The 24,155-nt window shown below is 36.1% G+C and overlaps 2 protein-coding genes, 1 non-coding gene and 1 pseudogene across 3 annotated transcripts; 2 read left to right on the forward strand and 2 right to left on the reverse strand.

Annotated features, from left to right (window-relative positions):
* Positions 1-333: 333 nt before the first annotated feature.
* On the forward strand, positions 334-8,334 carry LOC143583128 (SWI/SNF complex subunit SWI3D-like). Its single transcript, XM_077065524.1, has 7 exons — positions 334-793; positions 4,005-4,528; positions 5,217-5,900; positions 5,996-6,162; positions 7,055-7,500; positions 7,576-7,766; positions 7,842-8,334. Exons 1-7 carry the CDS (start codon positions 334-336, stop codon positions 8,181-8,183), a joined length of 2,814 nt encoding a protein of 937 aa, XP_076921639.1. The 3' UTR covers positions 8,184-8,334.
* Positions 8,335-10,335: 2,001 nt separating this feature from the next.
* On the forward strand, positions 10,336-19,995 carry LOC143583127 (coatomer subunit gamma-2-like). Its single transcript, XM_077065522.1, has 18 exons — positions 10,336-10,429; positions 13,188-13,282; positions 13,366-13,416; positions 14,050-14,163; positions 14,254-14,454; positions 14,566-14,667; positions 14,783-14,890; positions 14,974-15,207; positions 15,529-15,779; positions 16,318-16,489; positions 17,346-17,501; positions 17,599-17,649; positions 17,720-17,860; positions 17,960-18,127; positions 18,217-18,348; positions 18,425-18,598; positions 18,690-18,929; positions 19,634-19,995. The coding sequence occupies exons 1-18, from the start codon at positions 10,387-10,389 to the stop codon at positions 19,823-19,825; spliced, it is 2,625 nt and encodes an 874-aa protein (XP_076921637.1). The 5' UTR covers positions 10,336-10,386; the 3' UTR covers positions 19,826-19,995.
* Positions 19,996-20,691: 696 nt separating this feature from the next.
* LOC143583137 (transcription termination factor MTEF1, chloroplastic-like) lies at positions 20,692-21,504 on the reverse strand (annotated as a pseudogene).
* A 676-nt stretch (positions 21,505-22,180) lies between these two features.
* LOC143583146 (U6 spliceosomal RNA) lies at positions 22,181-22,283 on the reverse strand. The gene has a single exon (XR_013144106.1). It is a non-coding gene; the product is annotated as a U6 spliceosomal RNA (small nuclear RNA).
* Positions 22,284-24,155: the final 1,872 nt, after the last annotated feature.

Raw genomic sequence — 24,155 nt, forward strand, 5'->3', positions numbered from 1 at the left:
TTTCGTTTATTGATTCAGCTTTTGCTCTCCCTTAATGCAGGATGCGTTGAAGGTAGAGGTGTAAACGAGCCGAGCCAAGTAAAAGCTCGGCTAGGCTCGAGCTTGGCTCGAATTACTCACCAACAAACGACCTTAAATTGAAGTTACACTTTATTAGTTTTTCTAAAATGAAATTTTCACGTCCGTCAGATGTAAGACACAGTCCATCTAAGGCAGATACTAACGCGGAACACCGTAACAACGGTGAACCGCAACGCACACAATAACACATCAATATTGGTGTGTACAGTCTGTGTAGTCTGCAGATCTTCGTGTCCGTTCCAAACCCTAAAAATGGACCAAAACCACAATCCACCGGCCACCGCTGCTGACTCAGCACCACCGTCGTCATCGGAACCACCACAACCGTCACGGCGGCGCGGCGTGAAGCGCAAATCATCGAATTTCAGCAACACGAACGCATCGACTCCACCTACAGCATCATCGTCGAAGCGTCAGACGCGAGAGAAGCCTTCGCCGGTGTTGTTTTCTCCGATCCATAACGGACCGTTGACGAGAGCTAGGTTACAGCCGAATTATGCGGAAACGGCGTCGTTTTGGGAGGCGGTGGAGGTGAGTGGTGGAGATGGTGAAGGAGAAGGGAAGGTGTTGGCGGCGAAGGTTGCGGCGAAGGTGGAGGAGGAGTTGAATGCGAGACGCGAGGCGTGGGAGGCGGTGGAGAAGAAAGTGGAGAAGGAGTATGATGTTATTAAGAATAGAGGGGAGAGTGTTCATGTGGTGCCGAATTCGGCTGGTGAGTAAATGTGGAATGTGGAAATTGGTTAATTGAATTTGTTTAATTGATTTTTAATGTGTATAGAACTCGTTAGGCGTTGATCGGGCGGTGGGGTACTTACTAGCGATTAACAGGGACTAATCAGATTAGAATTTGGCTGGTGAGTCACATTAACTATAGCTGAATGGTCGGTTAATCATATTTAGTTAACAATAAGTCAATAACCGAATTCGACTGGTGAGTAAATGTGGAAATGTTTAATTGATTTTGTTAAAGTCGGTTAACGGAGACACACTAACTATAAGTGAATGGTCGGTTAATTATGTTTAGTTATCAATAACTGAATTTGGCTGGCGAGTCAATGTGGATTGTTTAATTAAATTATGGCTTAGTAGTTGTTGTTACAGTAAAATTATATGATCAGTGTTGTAGAACTTGTCAGGTGCTCGTTGGGCGGTGGGGTACCGACCAGCGGTAAATAGGGATTAATCTCATGATTATAATGTTCATGTTGTACCGAATTTGCAGGTGAGTGAATGCAGATTGTGGAAATTGGCTGTTGTAAATGTAGAAATGTTTTATTGATTTTGTTTTATTAGTTTTTGATTAATGTGGATAGATTGGTTGCGGTTTAGTAGTTGTTACAGTAAAATTGGGGGTTTCTAGAGTCAAAAGAGTGATTAGATGATATTTGAAACTCTGATGATAACGCTGATGTTGTACCGAATTCTGCCGGTGAGTGAATGTAGATTGTGCAAATTGTTTGTTTTAATTGTGGAAATGTTTAATTGATTTTTTGTTTCTAGTTCTTAATGTTCATACACTGCCTAGGGCTTAGTAGTTGTTACAGTAAAATTAGGGGTTTCTACAACGTAACATTGGATTATGATCAGTGTTGTAGAACTCGCTGGGTGTTATTTGGGTGGTGGGGTACTGATTAGAGATTAATCGGATTGGAATTTGTATGTAATTTTTTAAAATCATACACACACACACCATAATTTTATTAAAAAATTATATATAGTTTTTCAAAGTTATTAATCGGATTGGATTAGTATAAGTATAGGTTTTCAAGTACTTGAAAGATTTTGAACAATTTGACTGAAATTTGAATTTGGTTCGGCTTTGATGGACTGCCGATTTGTTGGTCGGATTAGGTAAAATCAAATCGGTAGCATACCGATTATAGAGACGTTTAATTGTTGATTAATCACGATTTTTAGAACGCTGATTATTATGTAGATGTTATAAAATCTTGTGATGATGAGGTTCATGTTGTATCTAATTTTGTTGGTGAGTGAATGTAGCTTGTTGAAATTACTTGTTTTAATTTTAGAATAAGTTTAATTGATTTTGTGTTTTTGGTTTCTAATGTGGGTAGACTGCTTAGGGTTTAGTAACTGTTATAGTAAAATTAGGGGTTCGTGGAGTTAAAAGAGACTATAATAGTGGATTGTCATCAGTGTTGTAGGACTCGTTAGGCTCTAGTCGGGAGTGGAGTATCGATTAGCAATCGGATTGGAAATTTATGTGGAAATGTTTGATTAAATTTGTATTTTTAGTTATAAAATTCTAGTTTTTTAATTTTCATACACTGCTTAGGGTTTAGTAGTAGTTGTTACAGTAAGCTTAGGGGTTTATAGTAGAACTCGCTGGGCGGTGGGGGTACCAAGTAGCAATTGTATTGGAATTAAAACTGTAGTTTTCTAAAATCATATGCATATACACACACAACATTTTTCAAAATTTTATATATAATTTGGTCAAACTTATTATTTGGATTGGATTAATAAGTATAGTTTTTCAACTACTTCAAAGATTTTGAACAATTGAACGGAATTTGAACGATTTGGACTGGCTTTGACGGACTACCGATTTGTTGGTCCGATTAGGTAAAATCAAATCAGTAGCATACCGATTAGCGATAGTGTGACTAATCATGATTTTTAGAATACTGATTGTTATGTAGATGCTATAAAATCTTGTGATGATGATGTTCATGTTGTACCGAATTCTGCTGGTGAGTGAATGTAGCTTGTGGAAATTGGTTGTTATAATAGTGGAAAAGCTTAATTAATTTTGATTTTTCAGTTGTCAATGTGCATACACTTTTTAGGGTTTAGTAGTTGCAGTAAAATTAAGGGCTTCTAGAGTCAAGAGAGGGAATATAATAGTAGATTGTGATTTAGATGCTGATATGTAAAACTCTGATGATAATGTGCATGTTGTGCCAAATTCTGCTGGTAACTGAATGCAGCTTGTGCAAATTACTTGTGTTAATTGTAGAAAAGTTTTATTAAATTTGATTTTTAGTTCTAGTTTTTTAATGTGCATACACTGCCTAAGTTTTAGTAGCTGTTACGGTAAAATATGGGGCTTCTAGAGTCAAAAGAGGAATATAATGATGGATTTTCCAAACTCTGATGTTTCAGTATTCAGGATTGTTGTGTTGGTTAATGGTTATGCACTTGTGCTATCAGAAAATATGAATTCTTTTTTAGCTCTTAGTGCGCATACACTGCCACTAGGCTTTAGTAGTTGTTACAGTTAAGTTCGGGCTCTTAAAGTCAAAAGAGAATATAATATTGGATTATGATCTAGATGTTGAAATTTAAAACTCTGATGTTTCAGTATACAGGATTGATTTGTTGGTTAATGGTAATGCAGCTATTAGGAAATATGAAGCTTTATTAATATAGCCAGTTAGTCACTTGTTAATAGAAGTTCTTTGCAATTTGCAGACATAACTCAAGTTTGAAAAATGACCATATTTCAGCTGAGAAAGAAATATTCGGTGACTGTAAAAGAGACTGGACTTAGAATATAACTGAATGCAATTAGATTGTAATTAATATACAAGTGAGAAACCTAATAAAAGCTGTTAGTAACACACTGGTAACTATCATAACAGTAACTACTTTACTTCAGTCATTGGAGATTATTTTTTTTTATGAATAGGGGTACCGATATCTTGAGTTTTGGCAATAGTATTGGCTATGCTGGCATTATTAAGATATGCTCACCTTTTTTTATTGCTAGAATCAGTGAAGAGGATATGCAAACTTGACATTTTTAATTTTCAGTACGTATTTGACTAATTTGAGACATTGGAGCAGTAGTCTTTTGTTTGTTTCATGCTCTATTTGTGTAGATTTTGTTATTGAATATAGCTAGTGGTTAATCACATAAGAATTATCTACTGTAAACTGACACGTTGTGGGTTTTGCAGGTTGGTTTTCATGGACAAAAATCCATCCATTGGAGGAGAAAGCATTGCCTTCTTTCTTCAATGGAAAATTGGAGAATCGGACTTGTGAAAGTTACATGGAAATTCGAAACGCAATCATGAAAAGATTTCATGAAAATCCCAACACTCTGATAGAAGAAAAAGATCTTTCTGAGATATCAGTTGGAGAATTGAATGCTAAAAAGGAGGTGATGGAGTTTTTAGACTATTGGGGGCTGATCAATTACCATCCACTCCCTGAACCAGATACTGTTAACTCAGTGGGTGATACCGAAGAAGCTGCAAAAGTCAACTCATTGATACAGAAACTTTATGACTTTGATTCGGGCCAATCGTGCTCTCCAGCTGTACTGAAGAGTAGTTTAGCAACGCCTGCAATTCCATACCGATTACCTGAATCCATAATAGTTGATGACTCAGCATATCCCGAGGGACCATCTGTTGAGTATCACTGCAATTCATGTGCAGCTGATTGCTCTCGTAAACGTTACCACTGTCAGAAGCAGGTCTGTTTTTTTCTTTTTAGCTCCAAATCAGTTGAGTTTATCACAATAGTCTGATATGCTTTCTAATGTTTGTATGCTATTCATGCTATTATACCAAATGGTGCCTACTGATAGTTTTTCAAATAGAAGTTAGTTTTGTTTTTCAAGCGTGAGCAAGTTTTTGTAATAGCCCAACATGCGGCGTGGTTTTATGAATAAAGTATTATTAAATATCATCATTAGTTACTGGTTAAGTAAATTATTATAAAAGTGAAACTAATAAACTGTAGCATAAGGGAGCTAAAAAGATAACTCCATGTATTCTTCTGCACACATTTTGAAAAAAGCTATGAACTTTTATTCTCCATGAACACATACACATGTAATCTTTGATTTATACATGTAATGTAAGTTACAAAGGTTTCATCTCTTACAATAATGGAATCCTAATTTGTGTATAATCTGGATCTTTTATAAAGTGAAAAGATATTAAAAAACAAGAATATATTATAATTTATAATATACAGAAGGGATCCCTATAAAGAATTGTAGGTCTTCGAAGATAAAAAAAGAAATCTTTTTCTCTGTAGACTAAAAAATGGAAGATAATTATGCATGTGATAAACTGGAAAACATGTTCCATGTATGTACACATACATGAATGAGTCACATTTGTCTGTTTTATGTTGATTCAGTTTCTGTTAGGCAGGCAGATTTTGACTTATGTACTGAATGCTTCAATGAGGGCAAGTTCGACTCTGATATGGCCCCGTCTGACTTCATTCTCATGGAGCCTGGTGATGCTGCGGGCGCAAGTAGCGGAACGTGGACCGATCAAGAAACGCTACTTCTTCTAGAAGCCTTGCAACTTTTCAATGAAAACTGGAACGAGATTGCTGAACATGTTGCAACAAAGACAAAAGCTCAGTGTATTCTACATTTTCTTCAAATGCCGATTGAAGACGCATTTCGGGATTGTGATGATGAAGATGATAAGAAAGATACAAAAAGTCCTGATGATGAGAAGAAAGATACGAAAAGTCCTGACGATGAGAAGAAAGATACGAAAAATCCTGATGACGAAAAGAAAGATACAAAAAATCCTGATGACGTGAAGAAAGAAGCTGGTCAAAGTCAACAGGAAAGCGATGACAAAATGGAAGTAGACAAGGAGAATGGTGATTCACAAGATACGAAAGAAACGGAGGATCCAAAGTCTAACAATGATCAACCAATAGAGATTTCGGAATCTGCGGATAATAGTAAGTTAAAAGATAATGAGGAAAATGGTGTGAATATCGCAGTGAAAGCATTAAAAGAAGCGTTTGATCCTGTGGGGTCTGTTGATGAGAAACTCAGCTTTGCTGATGCTGGTAACCCTGTCATGGCAATGGTAAGTTCAATTATTTTGTTTTTTAAGGAGGGGGGGTTTCTGATACGCTTCGTGTTTTCTTGAGTTGCTTACTTTGTTTAATGTTTCTTTTTCAGGCATCATTTTTCACTCGGCTTGTGAAACCGAATGTTGTAACTGCATCAGCCCGCACGTCTCTGAAATCTGTGTCTAAGGGTGGCACGGGTTTGCAGCTGTCTGCAAGGCATTCCTTTGTTCTAGAAGATCCTACAGATGAAACTAAAAAAACAGATGACACAGACAGGTCAATAAATTTTTAGATTTATATTTAGTTACCAGTTAAAAGAGTATTACTGAAGTTGGTGGTTTCAACTAATTTACTTGAAAATGGACCGATTTGGGTCATGTTTTTACTGTGATAATGCGGCAAATGCACCAAATTTATAACCTTAAAAAAGGTTGGTGAAAGTGTTAATCATGCTTTGAACCACTTTTATATTATATTAAAGGTTAATGTTGAACAAAACCAACTTTCAACATTTTAATGGTTTAGTTCCTTCACTTTTATTTTTGCATCGGTTATATCCCTTAACTTGTTTATTTGCTGAGAATGCCATTTTGAGTCTTGATCTATCTATTAAGCAGGCTAAATTCATATGTTGAACTAGTTTATTCAATGGTTAACGTTGGAAACCAACCAACTTTGCAGGTTGGCGGGTTGAACGGGTCGGTGTCCATATATTTTTGCAGGCCTATTTATTGGTCTCAGTTGTGTCGGGTTTCAGGCTGGCAGGTTGAATTGTTCATCCCGAACGCGATCCATATATTTTTTTCATGTCAAAAACATCAGCCCTAACCAGTAACCTCCACACACTTAAAAGCGTAACGAACATGACCCGTTTAACCCAAATATCTAAAGTGTCAAATGGGTCGGTGGGTGATAACTAAGGTGTACACATGTTAATTGAGTTGGTGGGCTCTAAAAATGGGGTAAACGGGTTAGTGGGTCCACTTCTTTACGTAAACAGGTTGGCGGTTAACCTGAACACGGCCTGTTCAATTAAACAGGCTAACCCAAACACGGCCCGTTTTTTAAACGGTTAGATACCCCAACCCAAAAGCTGCCTTTTTTCGTGTCGTGACGGAAATTGCCACCCTACCTTTGAAAATAACTAACACTTAATATGTATGTGCAGAGATGTGCAAGTAGTCGTAGATCAAGAAGCCGTGAAAGAGAAGACCGATTCTTCCAATAAGGAGAAAGAAGAAAAGGAAGACATGACAGTAACTGAAAACAAGAACAAAACAGAAAAACAATCAGTTTCTGATGAGAAAAAAGAAGAAACAGTTACAGCAGAAGCGACGGTTTCCAAAAAAGGAAAAACCGCTGGCACACGAAGAAAGGGTTCAAAGAAAGACAAGGATTCAGCGCCTGAAAAACCGGCTATTACCGAAGAAACAAATAAGCAACCGGATAAAGCGGAGATTCCTTCAGATTCCAAAAAGGAAACTGAAGGGTCTGCTGATGGTGGGCCAGAGTTAGGGTTAGTAGTCTCTGAGTCAACTGAAGCTCCAAAAGACGAGATGACAGAAAAGACGGAATTACCCCCATCTACACTGGCTGAAAACACATCAAATTCAGGTTAGTTGTTACATTTACAACTTACAAATAAAATCTTATTTAATTTAATTTGTTGGTTTATGTTTATTGATATAGTGGTCACAGAACCGAAAGACGCTAAAAACGAGGACAAAAAGGCTTCAGACACTGAAGATGATCCAGTTATGGCTAAACTGACACGTGCAGCTGTTACCGCCATCTCAGCTGCTGCAGTTAAGGCTAAGTTTTTAGCAGATCAGGAAGAAGACCAGATTCGCCAGCTGGCAACATCATTGGTGGAAAAACAGGTGAGGTGTCAATAACCTATTGGCTAAATTTGCCACATCATATATAGATTATGTAATAATAAATTTGTACTACAGTTGCACAAGTTGGAGACAAAGCTGGCTTTTTTTACCGAGATGGATGGTGTAGTATCACGGGCCCGAGAACAATTAGAAAGGTCAAAACAGAGACTTTACCATGAACGGGCCCAGATAATCGCAACCCGTTTGGGGATGTCGGGTGCTGCTGGTTCTAGGCCCATGGCGGGACATCCATTACAAAGGCCTCCAAATCCAAATCTGAATCCAATGACCATGACCCCTCAAAGACCGCCACTTTCGAGGCCCATGATGGGACCCGTACCTCCTTTTTCTAACCCAATGGTTTCTAACCCAATGGGGCCCGCAACAGTTGCAGGAAACAACCAAGCAATGAAGTAACTGGGCGTGCGGATCATGTGAGTGGTAGCTGGTAGGTGTGGGTGTGTTATTTAGTTATAAGGACAACTTAGGGTTCATTCAGACTTAATTATCATTATCTTATTAAGGTATGGGTAGGTATTGTATGTTGTATGGCTACATAAACTTTTTAAAATTTGTTTGTAAATTTGTAATTTTAGCTAAGTAATTAACTTAGCAAAAAAATTTCGAGCAGCCTTCCTGTGCCGTTGATGTCTTGCGGGTATCTTCGCAAAACAAAGATGTCGTGTTTGTACTGAATATTTTCGAAATAGAGGGTATAATGGTCATTTGACGTGTGAACAACGATGACTCGTTTTAAAATATTGTTTCAGAGATCCGAAGTCTTATTGGCAATTTTTCCATTGTGATGTTAATGTGACTCTGACGTCGTATTGTTGCAATCTATGTACAGTCTTTACACATGTATAGCAACCAATGTATTTGTGGACCTTGTTGTAAAGAAACTTGTGAACTGTGGTCTAAACCAGTGTGCGGTTTAGGCTTTCTTTCTTTAATGGTTGGCTTAAAAATCTAAAACCGCGTAGTTTACAAAAGATCCAAGTGGTTTGGTGTGAGTTTAAGACCTTGTCTAGGCATTGATCATTGAGTGTATTGTTGAATTTTTCAAAGAACTTCCATTAACAAAATAGTTTGGAGCATAATTTAGAGACTTATTTTAAGGGCCATTAATAAAAATTGTGGTGGATTATGCAATTCTCACATGAGTGTATGTCTCATATTATACATTGGCTTGTAATAAAGATAAACATGTAATACACAAAAAAACATCATACATGAAAGAAATATCAAACTCAAATAAATCACTAGTTTCATTGTTAAAGAAACCTTAAAACAAAAAATTATTTGTGTTATTGTCTTTTTATGTTTACAAATTACAACCAACGTTCCTTTCTAACGTGGTGTAGTGATAGGAAACAAGATGTCTTCAATGGAGACTGAGGTTCGATCTCCACAAACAATACTTTGGGGAGAACACGGGTGACTCAATGAAGGAAAACCAGGATCTTTGTGATCACTGGTTCGATTCCGAGGGTGTTCGGGTTTACCACCGGTGGGTCTTTGGACGTATGAGTTTTCTTCGAAATTGGAGATAATTTGGTGGCGCTTAAGGGCTACGTATGTCCGGGTTGGGTCAGCTGACAGTGGTCTTTTGCCATAGGATCACCTCAATACGGAGTATCTAAACAATTCTTTGTTTGTTGACGTAAGGCGGGATGTGATCCTCATACATCACCCCCAAGCTGACTGGACACCCCTATACGGCTCGTGTAGGCCTCACCGTATAGGTTACACATGACTGACAAGTGTACGAAGAGGACAAAAAAAACAGCTTTTTGTAGCCTATACGACCGTATAGACCTATATGAGCCTTATAGACATTTAATTGCTTGTATAGCACCTGGTACACCATAAAACCTCTATACGGGCCGTGTAGAAAACTTATTTTCATGTATATGGACCAGATGTTTATCAGTATGTTGTTTTGGCCAAATGTTTTGTTGTACGCTTAATTGTTGAGTGATTATTGTGTATGGAATATTGTAAGGTGTAACATATAATCTTAAACGAAGGTTCTCGAGGTACAACTTCAAATTACTTAGCCATGTATGTTATGTAAATTTTAATAGACAATTTATTTTATTATAATATTCAACCTTTCAGTATAAAACATAATTCTATGTAAGCGAAACAAAACATGAAAGGGTCGAAAAAGAGAGCGGCTAAAATTGCTAAAAAAATATGGTGCATGTCCGAACGATGGCGTCATAAATATAAGAGTCACAAATCACATAAGTATATAGTCATCAAAAATTCGTGTACAAAAAATTTCTATACGGCCAGCATTGGCTTATCCGAGACACTACAAACAATGACCGATAACGTCCGACCAAACTAACACGACTCAGATGTTATACAATGCGAATAAGAAAAAAATGGTGTGTGGGAATCTAAAATAGTGAATGAGAATCTAAGCCTTACAAAAAAACCCATCATATTTTATTTATATTATTTTATTAAGCTCAAACCCTTAAAAAGGAAATCAAACTTCACTCATCACAAAAGCATCGAACAGACTCAAGGATCTGCAACTGCCACCTCATCCATCGTTCCATTAGCAAAACCTTCAATTACACACACACACACACACACATCTTCTTCAATGGCTCAGTACATGAAGAAAGACGACGATCGTGACGAAGACGGTACGTTACGCATCTCTCAGTTCCGTTCAATTCCTCACTATTTCTCATAATCGTTCGTTTAATTTCGTCGATACAGTTATTATAATTGTTCGTCTTATTATTAATTACGCGATTAGTTTCAGTTTTAGGTTTAATTTCAGTTCGGTTATATCGTTACGCTAATGTTAGGTTAGATGATCAGAAACTGCTTAGAGCTGTTTGATTAGTTGATCCAGTAGGTTTTGGATGTAACGTTTCAATTTCATCGATACAGTTGCCGAGAATTAGATTATTAATTTCGGTTTTAGGTTTAATATCAGTTACGCTATGTTGTTATGATAATATTAGTTGAGATGATCAGAAACTGCAATTTCTGTTTGATTAGTTGATCTGGTACACTTTGGATGTAATAAGGTTTAGGTTTACATTCAGTTGTGCTATATCGTTACGATAATATATTAGTTGAGATGATCAGAAACTGCAATATCTGTTTGATTAGTTGATCTGGCACGCTTTGGATGTAATAAGGTTTAGGTTTACATTCAGTTGTGCTATATCGTTACGATAATATTAGTTGAGATGATCACAAACTGCGATTACTGTTTGATTAGTTGATCCGGTAGGCTTTGGATGTAATAAGCTTTAGGTTTACATTCAGTTCCGCTATATCGTTATGATATATTAGTTGAGATGATCAGAAGCTACTTAGAACTGTTTGATTAGTTGATCCGGTAGGCTTTGGGTGTAACGATATTGACGTTCGCGAGTTAGGTTTAGGTTTACCTTCAGTTCCGCTATATTGTTACGATAATTTTAGTTGAGGTGATTAGAAATTGCTTAGAAGTTATAACTGTTTGATCAGTTGATCTGGTAAGCTTTGGATGTAACGAACTAGACAATAGACATTCATGAGTTAGGTTTAGGTTTAGGTTTAAATGTTTAATTTCAATTCCGTTATATAGTGACGAGAATATTAGTTGAGATGATTAGAATTTTCTTAGAACTGTTTGATTAGGTGATCTGGTAGGCTTTGGATGTAATGGCGGTATTGACATTCATCACTTAGGTTTAGGTCTTCTTGTATGGCTTAATTACGCGAATTAGATGACTTACAGTTTCAGTCTAGGTTTAGTTTCATTTCTGCTATGCCGTTGCAATAATATTAGGTGATCAGAAATTGCTTAGAACTGTTTGATTAGTTGGTGTTTGGTAGGCTTTGGATGTAACAGTCTTGACATTCATGAATTAGGTTTAGGTCTTCTTGTAGGACTGATTCAGAGGGCATTGGTGAACCTATATTCCAGCTTTTAGATCATTTTGATTTAAGCCTAGATGATAAGATACTACAGAAATGATGTTTGTACACATCTAGGCAAAATCCAGTTCACAAGCATATTCTATAGGCATAATAACATAATTACACAGTTTAAATAAGTGGAAGATGATATAGGTTTAGGTCTTCTTATACGATTGATACTGTAGTCCAGCTTTAGATAATTGTGATTTAAACCTAGATGATAATATATTAGATAAATGATGTATGTGCACATCCAGACAAATCTAGTTCACAAGCATATCCTATAGGCATGGATAAATTACACACTTCAAATAAGTGGAAGATGATATAGATCTTTGAACTTCAGTTACCCAATAGTTATTGAATTATGGAATATTAACCTAAATTGTTTTGCGTTTGATATATGATTTCTTTATTATGTTACCTAATAGTTTTAGATTTAATTTCATTTCAGCTGTGGCGTTACTGTAATCTTAGTTGAGATATTCAGTATGCGCTCAAAACTATCTGATCAGTTGATCTGGTAGGTTTTGGATGCAATGGTCTTGACATACATGAATTAGGTTTACGTATTCTTGTATGACTGATTCAGAGAGCATTGATGAGAAGTTTGGTTTGGTTAATACTTAATAGATCGGCTTATAACCAACTCCAAACTTGGGATAAAATTTTAACTTAACATAATAGAGGTATAAAAGCTAGAAATATGTGAAAATATGAATGGTTCAGTTTGGTTAATTGGGTTAACCGACGGTACAAAAAAAAAAAAAAAAACTGTAACCGATTTTCGGTTAATTTCGGTTCGGTTTAGTCAGTTTTTTGGAAAGGTTCGGTTTTTGTTCACCCCTAGATGAGACTATAATCCAGCTTTTAGATCATTGCGATTTAAGCCTAGATGATAAGGTACTAAAGAAGTATTATATGTGCACATCTAGGCAAATCCAGTTCACAAGCATATGTGACAGGCATGTATAATCTACACACTTTAAATAAGTGGAAGATGATATCATCATCATCATCATCATCGTACTCAGTATATTCCACCAATAGCAAAGCTATGGTAGGGTCTGAGGAGGGTAAGATGTAGGCAGCCTTACCTCTACCCCATAGGGATAGAGAGGCTGCTTCCGGTGAGACCCCCGGCTCAATAGTAGTTTTGCATCAAGCCTTGGACATAAGGCACATAGCACTCAATCATCGGGACACCGGCTGATCGGTGCATGTACCCTTATCTTTCAGCTATCAACGCCACTACATGATGCCTGATTAACCGTCCGTCACTTTTAACGTTATTTTCACGAGATTAGTAAAATAACGTCAAAATTAGTGCAATTTCACTTTTGCCCACCCGAGGGTTCACACATATATACATCATATGTGCGCACCGCAAGTGGAAGATGATATAGATCTTTCAATCTCAGTTACCGATCTTAAACTATGTTTTTTGTATTTGATATGTGATTTCTTTGTTATTTGCTGCAGAGTACTCTCCCTTTCTCGGAATTGAGAAGGGAGCAGTTCTTCAAGAAGCCAGGGTCTTCAATGATTCTCAGCTAGATTCAAGGAGGTGTTCACAGGTGACTATTTTGTTCATCTCATCTGATTCTTGCTATTAGGATTGTTTGATTCTTACAAATGTGATTTATCTTTCTGTTGTCAGGTTATTACAAAGCTGCTTTATCTTCTAAATCAAGGGGAAACCTTCACAAAGGTCAGGTTTCATTCTCAAGCCTGTTTAAACTTGAAAGTCTAAATGGACCACATCAACTTGTATACAGATTTATAGATAGGTTCATGCTTTAGATAGTTCGATCATGTCACAAAATTCACCTAAGGATCAAGGAACAGATATGGGGTGGGTTTTCATCTCTAGTTTATGTCTTAAATCCCTTTTGGAACCTTCCACTTTTAATATGGACAAGCTTATATATGATGCCTTAGATATTCTCTTTTCACGTTGCAACACAAACGTTTCTATCTGTGGATCTTTCTTTTTTTTTTTTTGGGGGGGGGGGGGGGGTTCTTGTAATATGGGCACCAGAACGTGTTTCTAAATCCTGCAATAATTTACTTTTGGTTGTGTATTTTTTTGCATCTAAACTAACTGAAACAAAACATTTCCAGCATACAATTTTTACAATTTAACTAAACAAGTAGTGTTATTACTAGATATCTTATCTTATACTCTTAGTTCTAAGTATTTCTGTGGAATTGTGGATAATCATGTGCTTAAAGTTTATGGAAGTGTTACATGCCACATGGCTAATTACAGATGAAAAGATATGTTTGTTATACTTAACATAGATTTCATATCTTGACTTTCTGTTAATGTTTTTCAATGTAGGTTGAAGCCACAGAAGTCTTCTTTTCCGTGACAAAACTTTTCCAGTCTAAAGATGTCGGTTTAAGAAGAATGGTTTATTTGATTATAAAGGAGCTCTCACCCTCTTCTGATGAGGTTATTATAGGATAACTGTATTCCTTTCTTTGCTCACTCAATCTTGATACATTAATGTTTGAATGACATGTTATTCTTGTTCACCAAAAGGTTATCATGGTCACAAGCTCACTCATGAAGGATATGAATAGCAAAACCGATGTGTATCGAGCAAATGCAATCCGCGTTTTATGCCGTATTACAGATGCAACACTTCTTACTCAAATTGAGAGGTACTTAAAGCAAGCTGTCGTTGACAAGAATCCTGTGGTTGCCAGTGCAGCTTTAGTCAGTGGTATCCATATACTCCAGGTACAACTAAGCATTTGGGAGATTGTGTTCTGTTGTGCAGTGTTCTATATTGATCTTTAATGATATTTTTTTTAACAGTCTATAATTATTTTGCATCTTTTTGTTATTTAGACAAACCCTGATATTGTGAAAAGATGGAGTAATGAAGTACAAGAAGCAGTTCAATCAAGGGCTGCACTTGTGCAGTTTCATGCACTTGCTCTACTCCATCAGGTATGAAACATTAGCCCTGTTCTGACCAGATACTCGTTATTCTCATTGAAAACCGAACGCCCCCGAAACTTTCAACATCTGTTCTGGTTGTATAAGAAACTTGATATATTTTCAGATAAGACAAAACGATAGATTAGCTGTGAGCAAATTAGTTACTAGCTTAACAAGGGGTTCGGTGCGTTCACCTTTGGCTCAATGCCTGTTGATTCGTTACACCAGTCAGGTACTGTTTATCACTATATTGTTTTTAGAAGGTACTGGTTGGTTAAGTTCTGACTCATCGTCACATGTGTGATGCATTTTTAGGTTATTAGAGAATCAAGTATGAATAATCAAAACGGAGAACGCCTATTTTATGACTATCTAGAAGGTTGTCTCCGCCACAAATCAGAAATGGTTATACTAGAAACAGCAAGGGCAATAACCGAATTAAATGGTGTTACTAGTAGAGAATTAACTCCCGCAATTACTGTTTTACAGCTTTTCTTAAGCTCCTCTAAACCAGTACTTCGGTTCGCTGCTGTTCGCACATTAAACAAGGTAATTATCATTCTACCCCTTTACGTGTTATGAATATTTTTTTATTTGCTAGTTTTCCATGGCATTTTTTTCATGTGACTTGCCTTAGTTCCCTTGTGATGAACATGAAAAATGTATATTATTGGTCTTCAATTAAATTTTACTTCTACTGCAACTCTGTTGTGCTAATTGTGTAATTAGTTGTAAATTCAAGTTCTTGTTTTTTTCCTCAGTTAGTAATCTTATCTTTTTAAAAATGTGCGTTACAAACATTTATTTTTCTATTTATGTAACATATCTATTCGTATCTTTTCTAATATCTTATATTTCTGCATTATCTAGGTTGCCATGACCCATCCGATGGCTGTAACTAACTGTAATATTGATATGGAGAGCTTAATCTCAGACCAAAATAGAAGCATTGCTACCCTTGCAATTACCACACTCTTGAAAACCGGCAATGAATCAGGCGTTGACCGTTTGATGAAACAAATTACTAACTTCATGTCAGACATTGCTGATGAATTCAAAATTGTTGTGGTTGATGCCATTAGATCTTTGTGTTTGAAGTTTCCTCTCAAGTACAGATCATTGTGAGTATATTTATACGCTTTTATTCGGTAATCTGTACATAGGCCACCCATGTTATAAAACAACTTTAGATTTCTCCCAAGTATCAGTTTGATTTTGTTTATGCCAATTCCGCCATTGTGAATGACAAAATGTCTATAAATTAAAAGGCTTTTCTCTTCTAAAGTTGTAAAAATGACAAGAATGCCCCCGAATGTAGTTTTGTACTCGGAATCAACTCTAGATGGATTTTTAAAACATGCATACATATATTTAGGGGTATTTTTGCCATTTCACAATACTAGAAATAACAAAAGCTTAAAGTTTAAGAGCACCTTTTCGTTTTACAAATTTCCTTCACAAGTTTTTTTCTTGGAATTTATATTAATGAAACAAAATTGATATTTGGATGGCCTTAAAAGGTTTTTTTATTTGTATATGGGTTTGGGTGGGCCATGTGCATGTTATCCCTACTTTTATAGTCTTAATTCTTTTACTAAGAAGTGAACTGTATATTATGAGTGTATGACTGTGTCTCACAAACATTTATTTTTGTTTAAGGATGAATTTCTTAAGCAATATTTTGAGGGAAGAAGGTGGATTTGAGTACAAAAAAGCAATCGTTGATTCAATTGTGATACTCATAAGGGACATTCCAGATGCAAAAGAAATCGGTCTTCTTCACTTGTGCGAATTCATTGAGGACTGTGAATTTACCTACCTATCAACACAGGTAAGTAGTTAGACCTGTTATTGGTGTAAATAGGAGTCTAGTGAGCTGTTAGAAAGGCGCAGAAAATGTAAAATCAGTCAGGACTTAGGAGTTAGGACCCGATTGTTTAGTTGTTTTTGAGACATTTTCAGGTCAGAGGTTATGTGAACCTAACTCTTTTAGTTAAACCAATTTAGGTAAGTGAGTCTAATAATATGATAGACATGAACTAGCATCATTAAAGACCAAAAAGGCTATTTTTACAGGTATAGATAATTAAGTTATACTGGTTTAGGCGGTGAGAGTAGAAAATGACTTTGCTAGTCACTGTCTGCTATTTGATATAAAAGCAACTGCTTTTTCAAAGTTAATTCAACTTCAGTTTTTTATTTAAATTTTTTAACTTATGTGTGGTGTGTGAAAATAACGTATATATGTGTGGGCCCTGGGGGGGAGTGAAATTGCACTAATTTTGACGCTATTTTACTAATTTCGTGATAATAACGTTAAAAGTGGCGGAAGGTTAATCAGGCATCATGTGGTGGCGTTGATAGCTGAAAGACAAGTGTGCATGCACTAATCGGCCGATGGTTGAGTGTTATATGCCTTATGTCCAAGGCTTGATGCAAAACTACTATTGAGCCGGGGTCTCACCGGAAGCAGCCTCTCTATTCCTTCGGGGTAGAGGTAAGGCTGTCTACATCTTACCCTCCTCAGACCCTACCATAGCCTTGCTATTGGTGGGATTTACTAAGTATGATGATGATGATGATGATGATGTAAAATCATTGTTTGCATATTGATATAAATGTAGAATCACAACATTTTGCTATGGTAGGTAACAAAACATCTTAAATTTCTTTAAACTTATGATCAGATTCTACATTTTCTCGGCGTGGAGGGACCAAAAACTGCTGATCCTAGCAAATACATAAGGTACATATATAACCGTGTCATCCTTGAGAATGCAACAGTTCGTGCCAGTGCAGTAAGCACATTGGCTAAGTTTGGTGCGGTGGTTGATTCTTTGAAGGTAACTTTACTCACATCTTTTTATCGTTATATCAACAAGGCGGGATGATCTCATTTTTGCCACTAATATGGACATGAATTCATATATTTGATTGCAGCCCCGTGTATTCGTTCTTCTGAGGCGCTGCCTGTACGATAACGATGATGAGGTTAGTTCCTTTTGTTGCAATAGGTTTTCTTGTTTGTACATAGTAAATATGCTGACCAATTTATGTGTAGGTACGCGACAGGGCTACACTGTATTTAAACACTCTTGGAGGAGACGGTTCGGTTGTTGAAACTGATAAAGATGTAAAAGACTTTCTCTTCGGGTCACTAGACATCCCTCTGGTCAACCTAGAAACTAGTTTGAAGAATTATGTAAGTAACAGCTCTTAGTTTTTTTTATTTTGTTAATGATCTTGTCTATCAAATTTATCCATTTTTATTGTTTGTTAATTACTTTATTTGCCAATATAGGAACCTACAGAAGAACCTTTTGATATCAATTCTGTAGAGAGAAATCCTGCTGGTAATAGGCCCACTGCTCTCGGTGTACCAGCAGCAGCCCCCGTTTCCACAGTTGATGCATATGAGGATCTATTGTCATCTATTCCGGAATTTTCTACATTTGGAAATCTTTTCAAGGTTCTCTTGATTCCACATAATCTTATAAAAATACAAACTTGCTACCTGTTTTTTATTGTGATTTTGTATGTGGTTTGACGTATGTACAGTCATCAGCCCCCGTGGAGCTAACTGAAGTCGAAACAGAATATGCAGTAAATGTTGTGAAACACATATTTGACAAACACGTTGTGTTCCAGTTCAACTGTACAAATACTATACCCGAGCAGTTACTGGAAAATGTAAGTTTAATTTATAGAAATCTTAATTTAATATAAATTGAAAATCTCTCGTCTTAATCATGGATATTTGTTTTAGGTCGTCGTCGTTGTAGACGCTTCAGAAGCAGAAGAGTTTGCTGAGGTGGCAACCAAGCCATTGATATCTCTACCATATGATGCACCGGGTCAAACATTTGTGGCATTTGAGAAACCTGAAGGGGTCCCAGCTGTCGGTAGATTTTCTAACGTCTTGAAGTTTCTTGTTAAAGAGGTAATAATTAATAACTTCTCATCTGATGCTATTTATTTTATTATTTAACTATGAAAAAAGATCTGATATTTGAACTTATTGGAATTTGCAGGTTGATCCATCAACCGGTGAGGTCGAGGAAGATGGTGTCGAAGATGAATACCAACTTGAGGATTCGGAGATTGTTGCAGCTGATTACATGCTTAAAGTTGGGGTTTCTAATTTTAGAAATGCGTGGGAAAGCCTGGGCCCGGAGTTTGAGCGAGTTGATGAATATGGGCTTGGCCCGAGAGAAAGTTTGAGTGAAGCTGTTAATGCTGTTATTAGTCTTCTTGGCATGCAACCTTGTGAGGTACGTTTTATATGTCGTAGACGGTTTCAGCCCATTTGAGATAAAAGTATAAAAACACAACCCAAATCGACCCCTTTGAGATGAAATCATGAGTCATGACCAAGATCAAGCCCATTCATAGACAAATGGGCCCATGAATGGGTCGATTTGGGTTGTGATATTGTACTTATATCTCAAATGGGTTGAAAGTTTCTGCCCATTTGCCTATGTGTAGGTTGATTTGTATTGCGTTTTATTCTTTCATCTCAAATGGGAAGAAAGTCGATTTCTAATGCATACAATCGACCCGTGTATACAAAATGGGCCAAAAGTCCGAAACTTTCAACCTGTTTCAGATGAAATTATATAAACATGACCTAGATTGATTGACCCGTTTGTAGGCAAACGGGATGGCATTTTCAACCCATCTAAGACAAAAGTAAATAATATAACCCAAATCGACCTATTCATAGCAAACGGGCCTATGAATGGGTTGACTTGGGTTGAGTTGGGTTGTGTTTGTATACTTTTATCTCAAATGGGCTGAAAGTTTCGGCCCATTTGCCTATGAGCGGGTTGATTTGCATTGTGTTTTATACTTGTATTTCAAATGGGTTGAAAGTCGATTTCTAACGCGTACAATCTCCTAAACTATTCCGTTAGAACTTTATTATCGCAAAAATTAAAATTTATTCCATGTTTATTATTATTATTATTATTTTCAGGGCACTGAGGTGGTTGCAGCCAACTCAAGATCACACTCGTGCTTGTTATCGGGCGTATACATAGGCAATGTGAAGGTACTCGTTCGTCTGTCATTTGGGGTCGATAGTTCTAACGAAGTGGCAATGAAACTTGCAGTTAGATCTGAAGACGAATCCGTTAGCGACGCAATTCATGACATAGTAGCCAATTAGTCTGCTTTTATTTACCATTTTTGCCAATTTGACATGATCCGACATACTAGTTTGTTGAGAAGGTATAACGTTACTCGTTTTTGTGTTTTTGTCACGTAGACATTAATTGAGGTGAGTGGTTATAAGAAACTTTGTGTTGGTCTTTTGGTATCGAACGATAACAAATGTTGATGTTTCAGTAACTTGTTTGATGGTTTTGATAATCTCGTCTAATACCCAATTATAAAACCATGTCCTGTGCCTGTCGAGCACATGTTACTCGTTATCCATCAAGTTCGTGGGTATTACCACAAGTGCATTTACTCGCCCTACGTTTCTCTTCTGTTTACGAACCGGCCCGTTTTTTTAACTAATAAAAATCTTTAATTTTATTCTTTTTAATAAAAATCAGTATTATAAAAACACGAGTGACATGCCAAAATCTTCTCTGATGTTTGTTTATATATGCGATTTTCGTCCAAATAGTTTCTTTTTTGCAACCGGACCCTTGAGATTTCTCATTAGTTGCCAATATCATCCAAATCGTTAACCTCGTTAGTTTTTCATGTTAAATCAAGGGTAAATTTGGACAGTCTCATAATGATCACATATACTAAATCAAGGACGAAAATCTCTATTTAGACGAAATTCGCATAATGATTATCTTCATCATCATCGTGCTCGATAAATCCCACCATCGTAGGGCCTGAGAAGGGTAAGATGTAGACAACCTTACCTCTACCCCGTAGGAATAGAGAAGCTGCTTCCAATAAGACCCCTGACTCGATAGTAGTTTTAAATCAAGCCTTAAACATAAGGCACATAATACTCAACCATCGGGGCCCCGACTGATTAGTAAAATAACGTAAAAATTCGCATAATAATCTTCATTTCCATTTCTTGTAAAACCTATGATCACTCCACAACAACATCCTATTCAATGGAACCTCACTATCAACACCCTATGTTTCAAATGCAAATGTCTAACCTTAATCCTCTTGTCCAAACTAAACCCAAAATACTGTGGAAACTTATTCACTTCCTCTTTCCCATCTCTCTTCATATCCTTAACCAAATACAAATACTTCACCTTCAAATTATTCTCAATCCCATACCCAAATATCGCCGGAAACCGCCCACAAACCCGCCTCGATTCCTCCCTACTAAACCCAAACCCCCCCAAAAACCGCATTTTCTCTTCGAACATGTCAACTCTTGTATTCAACAAATGCGCATTCAAACTCGTCGGTTTGCTCAACCGCGTAATCCCTAAACTTGTTAAATACTCTAACATCGGTTTTAAGCATAACTCGGGGTCTGACTCGAGTAACTGAGGGCATTTTTAGTAATAGTACTCTGGCATCTTGTGGTGAAGTTGATAATTCGACTGTTAGGAATTTAAAAACCGAGTTGATCATGGATTGGTTATACGTTGGGGCGAAGACGTTTGGGGCGAGGAATGCGAGTCTTGGGAAGTCGGGTTCAGAGAAGCCTTTGGATTTGAAGAGTTGGATGGTTTTGAGGAGGTGAGAGATGGTTTGTGGAGAAGGGGTTGTGAGTAGTTGCGGTTGGAGGATGCCGAGCGATTTGAGGTAGCGAATATTGTTCCGGTGAGATGTTCGGAACCAGAGGTGGTGGTGGTGGTGGTGGCCGGAGTAAGAGCAGTGGGTTGGAGTAGGATGGAGTAGTAGAAGGTGCATGGCTGGTTAGTTTGTGGTGGTTATGAAGATAACATTGTGTATATATTGTTTTGTTTGTATTTATAGTTTTATTATACAATTTGACCAAAATGCCCATATGGCCATACTACAGTAAAAAAGAGATTAAAGAAAATATCTTATTTTGTTGAGAGACCACTGACCTCATAATTTATCAAACGTACATTTAGTTACACTAGAAAGAAGGATCTTGATTAACAATATACATGAACCGTTCAGTGGAAAATTTGACAGCCTAGCAGTAAATGTGAGATTAACTTAACATTGTAACCGGTAAACATGATCTAGATGATATGAAAAATGTAAGATCGTTAATGTAATTACTTTTTGTAAATTATATATATTTGTCACAGACAATCCGACATCTTAAATGCACATACAATATAATATTCAAATAATGAGGAGCTTAAAAACATCATTGTTAAGTGTTTTTTGTTCACTAAACATGTTGATTCAAGATTACTATGGCTAACATTTACCACATTCATTAAGATAATAACCTCTGTAAACTGTCGGGTTTCAGCGTAAAAAAACGAGAAGATAATAAACTAACAACAGCAGACTCGAGAAGATCGAAAAACTTATGGTTTGTGCAAAGACGACGAAACGAAATAGAAAACTTATGGTATGTGCAAAGACGAGGAAACGAAACAGGAAAAAAAATTTGGACCATTTCTTGATTTGTGCGTGTCATCCTTGCGTAGGGGCCATGCTAATATTCTCTGTATCGTTCCAATTATATCAGATGTCCCCAAAGGGAGGATAATCATCACTCAGCTCGATCTTTTAAAACAGCCTAACTTTCATCTCGGTGTCGATGTGGGAGCAACTATTCAATTTTATTTCTCTTATTTTCCTTTTAAATAACAACGTTGTGCTTTAAGTACACTTTTTTTAGACAAACACATCTATAATCTATAATCATGCTAGATAAAAATCATATCTATATATTTGTATGGCATGTGACACTGAATTTTATATTCATTTATATGTAAGTGCATGTGACACGCAACTATATTTACGTATCATCATAATGTTATCCTTTTATGACGAATAATGGTAGATAATGACGTGACACAAACTCGCGTAGTATCTATCATTTCACACTAATTCATATTTATTTATTTCGCATAGGGTTTGCTCCTCTTTTTGTTTCACCTATTTCTCACCTTCCATTCGTTTTTCATTGTGTTAAAATTTGTATAAAATAATTTTCAAGCAGAAAGAAATGGTTGATCAAAATTGAAGATAGTTTTGTACATTGTTCTTATAGTAGTTATGGGATTTTGACCAAAATGCCCATATTTCTAAAAAGAATATTAAAGAAAATATATGTTTATTTTCGTCACAATTTTCGTCCATGTTTGTTAAATATGTTATTTCAATCCAAAATTTATTAATGACTATATGAGATGGATGGAAATTGTAACGAAAATGAAAATTTAGAAACGGGTAAAGCAAATTTTAAACTTTTGAACTGAAATAGCAAATTTGAAATAACAAATTTTTAATAACCACAATGACAAAAATCATACTTTACGAAGACAGCGTTGTCCATTGTTAGTCCTTATGTGATTTTGACCAAAATGTCCATATTACTAAAAAGAATATTAAAGAAAATATCTGTTTATTTTCGTCATATTTTTCGTCCATGTTTGTTAAATATGTTATTTCAGTCCAAAATTTGTTAATGACTATATGAGATGGATGGAAATTGTAACGAAAATGAAAATTTAGAAACGGGTAAAGCAAATTTTAAACTTTTGGACTGAAATAGCAAGTTTGAAATAACAAATTTTTAATGACCACAATGACAAAAATCATAATTTACGAAGACAGCATTGCCCTTTGTTCTTATAGTACTTATGGGATTTTGACCAAAGGGCCCATATTACTAAAAGAATATTAAGGAAAATATCTGTATATTTTCGTCACAATTTTCGTTCATGTGGTTTGTTAAATATGTTCTTTCAGTCTAAAATTTGTTAATGAGTATATTAGATGGACGGAAATTGTAACGAAAATGAAAATTTAGAAACAGGTAAAGCAAATTTTAAACTTTTGGACTGAAATAGCAAATTTGAAATAACAAATTTTTAATAACCACAATGACAAATACCACACTTTACGAAGACAGCGTTGTCCATTGTTCTTATAGTACTTATGTGATTTTGACCAAAATGTCCATATTACTAAAAAGGATATTAAAGAAAATATCTGTTTATTTTCGTTACAATTTTCGTCCATGTGGTTTGTTAAATATGTTATTTCAGTCCAATGTTTGTTAATGAGTATATAAGATGGACGGAAATTGTAACGAAAATGAAAATTTAGAGGCGAGTAAAGCAAATTTTAATTTTTCGGACTGAAATAGCAAATCTGAAATAACCACAATGACAAAAACCACACTCTACGAAGATAGCATTTGTCCATTGTTCTTATAGTACTTATGGGATTTTGACCAAAATGCCTATGTTACTAAAAAGGATATCAAAGAAAATATTTGTTTATTTTCGTTACAATTTTCGTCGTCCATGTGGTTTGTTAAATATGTTATTTCAGTCCAGAATTTGTTAATGAGTATGCGAGATGAACGAAAGTTGTAACGAAATGAAATTCTAGAGACGGGTAAG

The sequence above is a fragment of the Bidens hawaiensis genome, unplaced genomic scaffold (genome assembly GCF_021521415.1).
Source record: "Bidens hawaiensis isolate Kalapana, Puna unplaced genomic scaffold, B.hawaiensis_p1.1 tig00032146_1, whole genome shotgun sequence".
In the NCBI taxonomy this organism is placed as follows: Eukaryota; Viridiplantae; Streptophyta; class Magnoliopsida; order Asterales; family Asteraceae; genus Bidens; species Bidens hawaiensis.